At 48.7% G+C, this 12806-nt stretch overlaps 1 protein-coding gene across 3 annotated transcripts in view; it reads right to left on the reverse strand.

The window, feature by feature from the left end:
* Positions 1-12806, reverse strand: part of TRAK1 (trafficking protein, kinesin binding 1) — a 92132-nt gene that overhangs the window by 17492 nt on the left and 61834 nt on the right. For all 3 annotated transcript variants that reach the window (XM_006892992.1, XM_006892991.1, XM_006892990.1), the window contains exons 3-8: positions 8860-8976; positions 6302-6402; positions 4992-5100; positions 2411-2489; positions 773-903; positions 70-144 (exon numbers count right to left, since the gene is read on the reverse strand). In XM_006892992.1, the coding sequence (XP_006893054.1) occupies positions 70-144; positions 773-903; positions 2411-2489; positions 4992-5100; positions 6302-6402; positions 8860-8976 (612 nt within the window). The remainder of the gene's footprint in view (positions 1-69; positions 145-772; positions 904-2410; positions 2490-4991; positions 5101-6301; positions 6403-8859; positions 8977-12806) is intronic.

The following is a 12806-nucleotide window of genomic DNA, read 5'->3' on the forward strand; positions in this document are numbered from 1 at the left end:
ACATGCATGATCAAGGCAGAGAAGCCTCCACGGCCCTCAGATGCCGCAGGGAAAGGGAGAAATGCTGACCTCAGCTGTGAGCTGTCGCTGGGCATCCTTCGCCGCCCCCAGGTGCTGCACGAGTTCTTCATTCTCCACCGCGCACTACGATGAAGTAGACACAAGTCCATTCCAATTTCAAAACACTTGGACAAGTCTAACTTTCCTAACTTGATTCTTTACGCTCTCGGTAAATCTAGATACGAATATTTTTATCCTACACTGGAGTCAAATATCACCTTCTCTGTAATTTCGAAGGCAGCGTCTTTCCTAAATGCAAATTCTTTCTCTGTCTCACCACCCGCCCTCTTCCAAAGCCAAGAGCTGCCCTCGGAAAGCACTTCCCAATTATAACAAAGGCCTGACATGGGGATCTTTTCTTTTTTTGCTTCTTCCTCTTAAATCAGATGCTGTTCTGCTAAAACACTCTGGGTGCTTCTCCAGAAGTCAGAATTCTCAACTAGAGTTCCACATATTAAACACCAAAACCCTGCGCTTACCATATATTTCATAAGGAACTGTATTATTTTCAGATTATTCTTATGAGAGAAGAGATTGACAAGCAGGACTCCTTGTTAATACAGAGCAGTCTATTTTACACTACTGAATACACGGGTTTTTTTCCTCCAAAGGAGTAGCATTAACTCCTAAAAGACGAAGTTAAAGGTCCCCGTCTGGCAGAAAACGTCCCTCCCCACGCTCCAAAACCGCGCGAGACGCCCAGCATCCTCACCGCCTTTGCCTTCTTCTGCAAATCCACAATCTGGGACAGCAGGTGTGTGATCTCCTCCTGCTGACGGGCCGCATCTTCAGTCTTCTTGGCCAGTTCCTCTGAGATGCTGGCGATCTGGACGTTGGCATCCCCTTGGACGGAGAAAGGACAAGTCAAGGGAGGAAGCGAGAAAGCCGTACACACAGACACAGCGGGAGCAGGGTCTCAGGAGTCTGCACGAGACGGGCCACCTTTATCATAAGGGAGTGGTTATCAGCAAAGATGAGGCCTGGGGATGGAGAGGACACAAGAAAACGGGGGTGGGCTTTCCTACAGCTCAGTGATGCCTGAGAGGGGAGATGGTCCGCAGCTGCGATTCTTGGGCTCCGGGTGGAGTGTGATCTCCTCGGACCAAAGCTGGCTCCCCAGAAAAAGCACCCCACCTCGGAGAGGCAGCCAGGAGGTGTCACACCACACCAAGGTGTGTTTTAATGCATGAATTCCCACGTTCCACCCGTGCACCCACTGCAGGTGCATGGTTACAGTTCTCTCAGGCTTCAGGGTCCTGTTATCCGAGGCATAACTCAATCCACTAGATCTGAACAGAGGGTGTGTTTCATCTGCCAAGAGGGGAAGGCCCTCTATGAGGTGGATTGATTCAATGACTGTGGTAATTGGGGTGGGTGTGTCGGAGACAGTGTGATTGGCATAGGACAGAGCAGCGTTTAGGGCTGTTGTACATAAGGTCGCTATGAGTCGCAAGCGACTCGATGGCACATAACAACAACAACAACCTGTATAAGAGTGGAAAGAGCAAGGGGGCAGGGAGTAATTATTTTGAAAGGTGAGACCTCTAGCTTCAACTCTCACAAATCTAGTTACTAGAAATCCGCGTTGCCACATCTCAGCACAAATTGATGCAGCTGGGCTGAACTTGAGTAAAAACAACGGAACCCAAAGCGGTTGCTGCCCAGTCAACTGTGACTCACAGCGACCCTACGGGACAGAGCAGAAGTTCTCTACGGGGATTCTGAGGCCGTAAATATTTATGGAAGGAAACTGTCACAGGTTTCTTTCAGGGAGCAGTGGGAAGTTTGAACTGCCAAACTCTGGTCAGCAGTCAAGAACTTGGGCATTAAATAATCCCAACCTTCAAAATCAAAGTCTGAGCTAAAAGCATCCATTCCGGGGGGGAGATGGAGACAATTTATGGCTGGCAACCTAGCACCCAGGTTCTCATAAAACGGGATTGTTGGAAGGTGACGCACAAGAACGGAGGAAGTTTCTGGTTTTGAGGGAAATACTACCAACTCTCTAAGTCGGCAGGAGGCCTGGAGTTATCAAAGGCAGTGAAGTCTGTTTGATCATGTTTTTGCTTTTAGCTGCCTCTAAGTCGGCCCCTGATTTTCAAAAGTAAACAGCCAGGCATTTGTTTTAGTTCATCTTAGTCTAGAAGTTCTGCTCAAGCAGGTTCAGCATAACAGCAATTTGTAAGCCTCCCCTAACAGGCTTGTGGGAACAGGTTGAGAAGTGGATCTGTGTCCCCACGGAAGGCGACAATGTGACCACTGAATTAGCGCTGATCAACTATTTATCAAAACGATGGAAGATACAGGAAAGCCCAAAGGGGGGGGAGGGAGAGTGAGGTCAGGGACTTACTCAGCTCCTTCACACAGTCGTTGACCAGCTGCTGCTCCTTCTCCTCGTAGGTGATGGTCTCTGTCTTCAGCTGGCAGGCCTGTGGACAAGGCTCACTTAGAGGGAGGCATTCACCCCGAGACTGCTGGCGTGGACGAGGGCTACAGGGTGAAAACTTCCACTTGGCACCTCCCCCTCACCCCTCCTCCCCCTCTTGTCGCTCCACCAATATGTAAACAAAATCCAAAACCCAGTTGCTGAGTCAGAACCAGCTCATAGCTGAGCCTTCAGTGGGTTTGCCGGAGGCTATAAAATGCATGGGAGAAGACCGCCATCTTTGTTCCATGGAGCTACTGGTGGATTTGAACCAGCAGAGACCCCACCTTTGGGTTAGCAGCCCATCACCCTACAGACTAGGCTACCAAAGCTACTTAGATATATTGTTTAATTTGTTGTTGTTGTTATGTGACATCAAGTTGCTTGCGACTCATAGCGACCCTATGGACAAGAGCCCTAACCCCTGCTCTATCCTGTGCCAACCTTATTGTCTCGGACACACCTACCTCCACTACCCCAATCAATGAATTGATCCATCTCATCGAAGGTCTTCCTCTCCTGCACTGTTCCTCCACCCTCCCAAGCATGATGTCCCTCTCCAAGGACTGGCCGGCCCCTCCTTGCAACATGCCCAAAGTATGTCAGATGAAGCTTCAGAATCCTTGACTCCAAGGAGCAGCCCTGTTTCACCCACTTGAGGACAAACCCATTTGTTCTCCTTGCAGTCCATGGTATATTCAACACTTTCTCCCAGCACCACAGCTCAAAGGCATCAATTATCTTTCAATCATCCCTAGTCACTTGCCCAGCTCTCTGACGCATAGCACACAATTGCGAAGACTAGGGCCTGGATCAGGCGCACCTTAGTCTCCAGCCTGACGTCACTGCTCTTAAGTACTCTGGAGAGGTCCCTGACAGCTGGCTTTCCCAATGAAATGTGTCTCCTGATTTCATTCGGCAAGCATTAACATGTAAGGTCAACCCAAATTTCTAGATGTTGAAAAGGGGCTTTTAAAAAAGTGTGCCACTAGAGGGCGCCACACAAACCACTAAAGTGCCAAACAGGCTTCCTTAAACCCATGTCTGCTCCACTCCCGGAACGACCCATTAGTGTCTGTCCTGTCTAGCTGTTCATTAGTTGCTGTACTGGCTTAAAAACATGGACTCTTTTTGTGTCCCTAACTGCCCAAGACACTGCTCTGGTATTCTCAGAATAACAATAACAGCTATCATTGATCACGCACTCCCAGTCCTGAACTTGAATTAAAACTTTTTTTTACTTTATAAGAAGAAAATGCAACTTGAAACATGAACATTCAGAGACCAAGGGCTCCCTCTGGACTCAAATCCTTGATCCCAGTAGGTGAGGTGGGAAGATGGACCCTGAAGGCACAGAGGCAACGTCTTCCCGGCTGGAGAAGGTGGTCGTGGGGAGGCCCTGGTCCCAGGAGGAGACAGGAGGCTCCTGAAATCAGAGCTGCAGCAGCTACAGGCAGATTCTCTCAGCTGGCTTTAGCTGAAAATTCTGACAGAGCTGCCATGGGCCTCAGACTGGAGTGGGAGCTGGAGGGGACAGTAGTGAACTGAGCACCGGGAGCTCTGGGCTGTGTTCTTGGGCGACATTCCTGGTTGCTCTGGGTACATGCCTCTGTGTATACTAGGAAACGAGGGTGGGGGAAGGTGAAGTTTCAGGGGACAAGCCCCTTCCCTTAAGAAGATCTCTCTAGGTCAAGACTGAAGCTTCTCTCAAGGTGACAGGGTCTGTGTCCTTAAGGAGGGCTTGGGCCAGCTGACACACATCACACAGTCCAAACGTGACAAAGGCCTGACAGACAGGCTACTCCATGTCTCCGGCTGGGCGGCCCAGGCTCTCTGGTAATCAGGACAAACAGTGCCAAGTTTGCACACACTCATTCTCGATAGTGACTTAGGAGTCACGGAGTCTAATCCTGCTTTGTTATTTACTAACTTGCACGACCTTGGGAAGTAGGTCTGGCCCTGGCTTTGCAGCCATGAACCAGTAACCAGCTTCCAACCTCATGGTGAAGACTTAAAAATCAACAGGTAAGGTGGCCGGCCCGGTACCTGGCCAACAGGGAATACTCAGAAGGTCACAACCTCAGCTGTCTCAGCTCTGCCTTTGTGAGTTACTGAAGACTGTGTCTCCACACTCCTGTGGACTATTTCCTTAGACCCCACAACCTGGCCAGCAGCTGGGGGAGAACAAGGCACTCAGCAAAGACTCCAGGTCATTCTCTCAGCACTGGGTCAGGTTGGAGGGCCTCGGCCAGGGCCTCATGCTGGGGTTTGGCCCCACTCTCCTCAGCCCACACTGTAATTCCAGCGTGGTCCACCCGAGCCGGAACTGGAACAGCGTGTACCCTGACAGCACAGCCCAGCACTGGTGTGCGGTCTACCCACTGAGAGCTGAATGTGGCATCGTGTTAAGCTCAGGTGGTCTTCCTCGGACTGTCACCTCTGAGCATGACCCCATAACCTCAGCTGTCCCTGCCAGAGTAACACCCTCCCAGCACGGTGCACGCACCTCAGATCTTAGCACGACGTTCTCCTCCTCGAGGTCCTTCAGCTTCTTCTGAAGAGAATCCAGATGAAAGTAGTTCTGGACGGAGGAGTTGGACTCGTTCCTCTTCAATCTGTGGGAGGGAGCACAGTTTCAATCCGAGGAAGACCATTCCTCCCGCTGCCTGGATGGCCACGTGTAGGGCCCAAAGGCGGCCTGAGTTTGTGAACCTTTTGGGCGCAACAGTGACCTATCAAATAGCCTTCCCCTGTCCCCAGGAATGTGACACCTATGCCCAGGCTAGCCACCACTGCAGAGCCACCTCCCTACCCTCTGGCCACAATCTGCAGCCATCCTGTCACCTCAGGAGACCCAAGGCTATTTGGAACCCACAGGATTCAAGACGTCTGGGCACTTCTTTAATATTTATAATGACCTTTCATGTGCCAAAGCCCCACTTTAAGAACTCTGTGTATGTTAAGTCACTTAATCCTTGTAACCCTATAATAAAAGTTCTATTGTGTGGTTGTTGTGTACCGTGGAGTGGGAACTGACCCACAGCTGACCCTCAGGTGGGTTTTCAGAGGCAGTTAATCGCACAGGAGGCGACTGACTGTCCATCCATCTCCCTCGAGTACGTGCCTTTGGGACTGCAGTGGGGCTTCTTCCCACCAGACCACCAGAGCTCCCGAAAATTCCTACTATTAACCCCCTTTTACAAGTGGGAAAATAAGCATAGGGAGGCTAAGTGACCACAGCTAGTCTCCTGCCACAGAGCCAAGATCAGAAGCCAGGCCTCTGGCTCTAGCATTCACGCTTACAATGTGAGGTCCCGCTGGTTTAATGCTGCCACCTCTTCTGTCCCAAAGCCCCAACCCCCCTGTCCCCTCAACACCTTGCACAGTAAAACCTGCAAATTCCGACACCTATGCAAGGTGGAATATGGTACTATTTTCTGTTAACAGAGGAACAGGAAAATGGCCAATCTGCACACCTGTCAGAGATGGGCAACTTTTGAGGTCCAGGAAAACCCAACTTTCACAGGCGTCACTGTATTTACTCCAGCAGCACAGCTCACCCTGTGACCTGTCTTCACAATGGACCAAAACCGAGCTCCATGATACCCACAAGCTTAACTCCAACGGGGAAATATGTGAGGGGACCCCACAAAGGGAAGACCGAACCCAGCCTTCTGTTCCCCACTCCAATGCTCCCCAGTCAGCCTGGCTGAGGCCCTCAGAGACTCGCAGTGTGGAGACTCGCTGGCCTGCCCTGCGGGTGGTGGCCCTGCCGCGGGGACTCTGAGGACACGGACAGGAGCCAGCGTGACTCACGGGGTTGAGCAGACGGACTCGGGCTCGCTCTCCTCGGCGGCGCTGGTGTAGAACTGCAGCAGCTCATCTTTCATGGACAGCTCGTGCCGGAGCTGGGACACCTGCAGCGGAGGCCAGGCTGTCAGACACTGACCGCTCAGCGGCAGGGGTTAGCACTCCTCCTCCCCACAACCCAGGCAAAGGCATTCCGTGGAGTCTGCACTATTCAAAGGGAACCGACGGTGGCGTCTGACCCCGCTTGTTGTCATGTGCCGTCGAGTTACCTGCAACTCATACCTACCCGTTGTACAACAGCCTTAAACCCTGCTCTGTCCTGTGCCAATCTCACTGTCTCTGACTCACTGAGCCCCATCACCCCCGTCACTGAATCAATCCATCACCGAGGGTCTTCCTCTCTTGCGTTGTCTCTCCACCCTCCCAGACATGACATCCCTCTTTAAGGACTGATCCCGCCTTGCAACACATCCAAAGTATGATGTCAGAGAGAGGTTCAGAATCCTTGTCTCCAAGGAGCAGCCTGGCTTCACCCTCTCAAGAATGAACTTGTTTGTCCTCCTAGCAGTCCATGGTACATTCAATACTCTTCTCCAGCACCACAGCTCAAAGGCATCAACTTCCCTTCTATCATCCCTAGTCATTGTCCAGTTCTCTGATGCATAGGAAGTGATTGCAAGGACCATGGCCTGAATCAGGCGCACCTTAGTCTCCAGACTGACATTGTTACTTAAGAAAGAAAGAAATTACTTGCTTTTTAACAGAAATGCCCCTGCCTAAGCTGATCATTTTTACCCAGGTATAGAGAAGAGATGAGAAGGGCCTAGAAGGTTCTAGAATGTTGGCTGGGTAGATGGGACAGTGGACAGACTTCTGGAAGGAGCCAGATGACCAGGCTGAGCAGACATCGAGTGGAATGGATCAAGTTACCCCACGAAAGAGGAGCTCATTCTGCAGACAACAGATTCCACCTCGGAGCAGGATGTGGGCAATGCCAGCTCTGGCCACCCAGCCACAAAGGGAGCTCATCAACCTTGGTCTCAAGTTTCACACTCGGAAAACCTCCCAGTTACACCCTGAAACTCACACATCCTCCGAGGCCTCCCAGCTGAACTGGTCAGCCCCCTTCCACTGCCAATGACCCCTAGACGGCCTTCTCGGAAACAGGAGAGGGGTGGCCATCGGGCACTGGTCATCAGCTGGGCAGTTTTGAAAATCGTTTAAGGTGTTGAGAAAACCAACCAACCTGTGCTTGTAAACACATTTACTGGCTGTTACCATGTGCTGTAAGCAAGTATGTCAATTCACTTATAATTCTTTGTTTCTGATTTGATCTGGAGATGGGAGAAGAGGGAGATTGATCCCAGATTTTCCACACAACACAGTGAGTACTGTGCCACATATGGAGAAAAAAATATGAAGCACACAAAGGTTTTTAGAGTCAACACACAGATTGGTAATTTTAAGACAGGCCAAAGGAAAATATAATATAGTTTTCAGATTCAAATCTTTCGAAGGAAAAATGGCGTTTTGGCTACTCCCAAGGAGCAGGGTAGCTTTTGTGTGAAGCCACGAGGGCTACTATCACCAAGAGAAGAAGAAAGAAGCCCCAAGGTGGGGCCTGGGTCCCAGCTTCTCAATTTTCTTCTAGTAACCTCACCCGACTCCAAAGCTTCACCTCATTTGTCCAGACGCCAACCCTTCCAGAAAACCAACTGGTGTTTTTGCAAAGATAAGCAAGCCTCCGGTATCAGTTCTTTTTTTACCAATGACATCTCATTGATTTAGATAATGAAATATCAGTCAGAGTGTTTCTATCATGAAAACAATGGGCTACTTTTGGTTGGTTTACATACGCAAAATTACACTGCGATGATGACGATGTGGTCATCGCAATACCCCTTTAGCCAGCTCCTTCAAGGTCTCCTTCTCCATGCCTGAGTCACACACCCTCGTCTCACGATTGTGTTGACCTGTGTGAACTCTTGTCGAGCTCTGAGGGTCTTCACCAGCCCACTTGATTCTACTCGGGACTGCTGGAGGACAGGAACTGTGGCTGGTCCAATACCCACGGGCCTGTGTGGCTTCGGCCCAGTGGGGTTAATTAGTGAGTCTGTCTTGCTCTGTATAATCCTGTCCATGTCTAAACAGGAGGAAGGAGGCATATTATGCAGAAGGAAGTACAGAAAGGCATGTCTGATCTCCACAGTGGTCCCTCAAATTCAGAGCTGGCATCTCTAGGCTTGTTGTTGTTAGGTGCCATCAAGCTGACCAGAGTGACCCAGTGAACAACAGATCTGAACCCTGCCCTATCCTGCGACAGCCTCGTGGTCTCTGAAATGCTACACCTTGTTGTTGCCATCACTGTGTTAATCCGTCTTGAAGAGGGTCTTCTTCTCTTTCTTCGACCCTCCACCTTTCCCAGCACATCTTTTTCTCGAGGCTTGGGATTCCCTCCAAGAGCTGTCTCAAGTGGAAGCTCATGTGAACCTCACCCCTTAAGCAAGTCCACAGCTCCCAAGCCCCGCAGAGGCGTCCCCAGGAAGCCTGGCCCCCTCGTTCACCTCTTCCCTGATGTGTTCGACTTGCTCTTCCAGCACGTCGTTCCTCTCGGTTAAGGTCTTGTTCTTCTTCAACAACGACTGGCCAATGCGAGCAGCCAATTCTAAATCGCGCTCTTTCTAGAAAAGACAAGGAGAGCAGCCATTAAAAAAAATAAAACACCACAACACATATACCCACACTTCCTGGAGGAGCCAAATAAATATGAAATGAGAAAACCAAAGCAAGAGCATTGAGAAATAACAAAGGACTTAATCATTCACCATCTCACTATTCCTTTAAGTCACCGTCAGTGAGTTAATAGCTTTCACCTTTGTGCCCTTAAATGATTATAGAGCACAGGTGAGAAGGACGAGGGTAGAGAGACAAGGTTACTGAAAATGGAGCAATGAGAATGGAAATAATGAGAACATCGACCAAAAGCGAAGCATGGAATCAAAGGTTCTGCAAAGCATGTGTGCAAACAGTTGACTGGAACTTATTTTGCTGCGTAAACGTTCACAAAAAATACAAATTAAAAATAATAACTCACAAAAAACCCCCCAACAACTCACCATAAAAAATAATAACTCACCATCAGTGTCAACTATGATATTTACTGGAGAAGTACCTCACAGGTTAGTTATCCAGTAGTGGTATATATGACATCCATGGAAGAAGGATGACCAATCTCCTCCCGTGGGATTTGCTGACTCTGAAAACCCGCTGGAGGGTCAGCTATGAGTTGGTTCCGACTCAATGGCACACAACCACCACAACCAACAACAACAACAACAGTAAAATTAAACTTCCACCTACAGAGTGCAGTGGGCCTCACGCAATGAGAATCCTTCCGTCTGCTGGACGCTTCTACCCGGACACCTTCCACAGCCTATGACCCTTGAAAACATTCAACATAACTCTTTAACTGTCAAGTCAGAACCGGCTCATAGCTGACCCTCCACAGGGTTTGCAAAGGCTCTAAGGCCCATGAGGGGAGACTATCTTTCTCCCTCAGAATAGTTGGTGGATTTGAACCGCTGAACTTTGGGTTGGCAGTGGAACTCCGACAAAAAGACAAACAGAGCATGGTGTCACTTGCATTAAACGTGTAGAACAGGCAAAGGTGTAGAAACCAAGTGTGTTCATGGTTACTAGGCGGCAGGTGGGGGAGCCCAATGCTCAGGGGACATTGGGTTGTTAAGGGTGACAGAAAAATCTGAAAAGAATTAGTCGTTAAAGTCAAAACCATGATGAGCATGACTAATGCCACTGAATTCTACATGTGAGGAATGAAGAAATGACAAATGTTTGGTTACACACAAAGCATTTACCACAACTGGGGGGGGGATCTAATAAAAACAAATTTCTATTCCCTGGGGAGAAAAGCTTCCAGAAAAGTTTCTTTACAACGGCTTTTAGTATCTGTGTATCTAGTATCTCATATGCTATGTCTCTATCTGTTGTTATTGCTGTTGTTGTGTTAACTGGTATGTGAACTGTGTCCAGTCTGATTGATCTGAACCATCCAGCAGGTTTTCAAAGGCCACTGATTGCACGGGAGGAGACTATTTTTCTCAAGCAGCTGGTGGATTTGAATCACGTTATCTTATGTCTCCATATGAGGGGTCAACTACTGGCTCATTGGCTACACACGGACACTGTATGCCGAACAGTAGCTATGGGCTGAGTGGATGGATGGTGGATGGATGAATACAGAAATTCCAAAATGCTCTTACAATAAAGTCAAGAGCTAACATTGGGATGCAATCTATTTAACACAGAGGCAATTCCAATTGACTATACACCTTATATTCACCTATGTGAAAAGAAACATTTAAAATTATCCTGAAATACAATTGTTGTTGTTATGTGCCTTTGAGTCACCACCAACTCATGGTGACCCTGTGTACAACAGCTCTGAAGCCTGCCCTGTCCTAAGCCAGTCTCACTCACTCTGACACACCTACCCCCATTGCCCTGATTACTGTATCAATCCATCTCATCCGGGGTCTTCCTCTCTCTTTCCTGTGCGGTCTCTCCACTCTTCTGAGCATGATGTCCTTCTTCAAAGACGGGTCTCTCCGGGCCATATGCCCAAAGTACGTGAGACAGAGCTTCAAAATTCTTGACTCCAAGGAGAAACTTGGTTCCAGTCTCTTCAAGATAGACATATTTGTTTTCTTGGTGGTCCATGATATGTTCAAGACTCTTCTACAGCACCACAACTTGAAGGCATCAATTCTTCTGTCATCCTCAGTCACTGTCCAGTTAGGAAATTATGTAGGGGTTTTGTTTTGCTTTGCTCTGTATGTGACAGACAGCTTAAGTTTTAGGGCACTGATGTGGCCTCATGAGTAAAAAGCTGTGTGCTGCCCACCCGAAGACAGGTATTCCGAATCTTCCCACCGCTCTGCAGGAGGAAGAGGGGCAGTCATCCCCCGTGAGGTTCACCGCCTCTGACAGTCCACTGAGGAGGGTCAGTCATGAGTCAGTTCCAGTTCCATGACATGCGACAACAAAAACAATGCCTTGGCATGACTTTAAAACAAAATGCACTTTCCAAACACAGAGATAATGCACAACATTGCCTCATATGAAACACACAGATATAGACGCATATTTCCTGGGAGTTCAGCTGCTGCCTTCACTTGGAGCAGGGAACACACAGAGGGAAAGCCTGGGGAGTCCATGATGACAGAAGTGCTGAATGGGAGGAAGGTCCTGAATCGATTCTTTTCACCTGGGTAAAATGGGAACAAGGCGCTCTGGTGGCTTACTGGGAAGGAGCTGTACTGCCAACCCAGAGGCACATGGTTCAAATCCACCAGCTACCCCAAGGGAAAAAGATGGGCAGTGTTCTCCTGTGTTCTTTATTGCCTCTGAAAACTGGATGGAAGGTCAGCTATGAGTTGGCTCTGATTCAAAGGCACAAGACAGCAACAAAAGCAAATGGGAAAATGCAGACTGGGGTTAGGAAGTAGAGGCAGCTGGAAGGAGTTTCAAATCTGATCTGACATCACCAGTCACAACTGGCCTTTAGTTTCATCCTAACAAAGATCAGGCCTACTCTAGGTTGTCGTTGTTGTTATGTGCTATCAAGTCACCTGCAACCATAGCGACCCTCTGTACAACAGCCCTAAACTCTGCTCTGTCCTGTGCCAATCTCACTGTCTCTGACACACCCATCCCGATTACCCCAGTCACTGAATCAATCCACCTCATAAAGGGTCTTCCCTCCTGCGCTGTCCCTCGACTCTGCCCAGCATGATGTCCCCTCTCCAAGGACCGGTCTCTCCTCACAACATGTCCAAAGTATGTCAGACGAAGCTGCAGAATCCTTGCCTCCAAGGAGCAGCCCAGTTTAACCCTCTCCAGGATGAATCTGTTTGTTCTCTTAGCAGTCCATGATACTCTCAATACTCTTCTCCAGCACCACAACTCAAAGACATCAATTTTCCTTCTATCCTCCCTAGTCATTGTCCAACTCTCTGACGCATAACAAGTGATTGCAAAGACCATGGCCTGTATCAGACGCACCTTCGTCTCCAGAGTGACACCACTGCTCTTGAGTACTTTGGAGAGGTCCCTAACAGCAGACTTTCCCATCGCAATACGTCTTTTAATTTCATGGCTGCTGTTCTAGGTTAGTTTGTTTTTCTTTCTAACCACAGGCTAAAGAGTCCATTATTAAATTGAGAAATCAGCTTAATAATGACAGCTGACATTTTGTTTGAAACCAAACTTGAATTAAAATTTGAAATGCTAAAATGCAACCCACTAAGTTAAAGTATTGTTCCAAGTTTCTACTTCTGTTTGAATGTCAAATATTTACACACACAATTACGTGAGGACTGGGTCACAATCCAAGATGTGTTATTTTTCCAGTGAGTCATGTCAACATGGTTAACTGTTCCAGACAAACATTCCACCCAAAATACTGGGAGTCTGGGTTCTGTCTGCAGGACAC

Source organism: Elephantulus edwardii, unplaced genomic scaffold (genome assembly GCF_000299155.1).
Source record: "Elephantulus edwardii isolate Elephantulus edwardi_28Jun2011 unplaced genomic scaffold, EleEdw1.0 scaffold00121, whole genome shotgun sequence".
In the NCBI taxonomy this organism is placed as follows: Eukaryota; Metazoa; Chordata; class Mammalia; order Macroscelidea; family Macroscelididae; genus Elephantulus; species Elephantulus edwardii.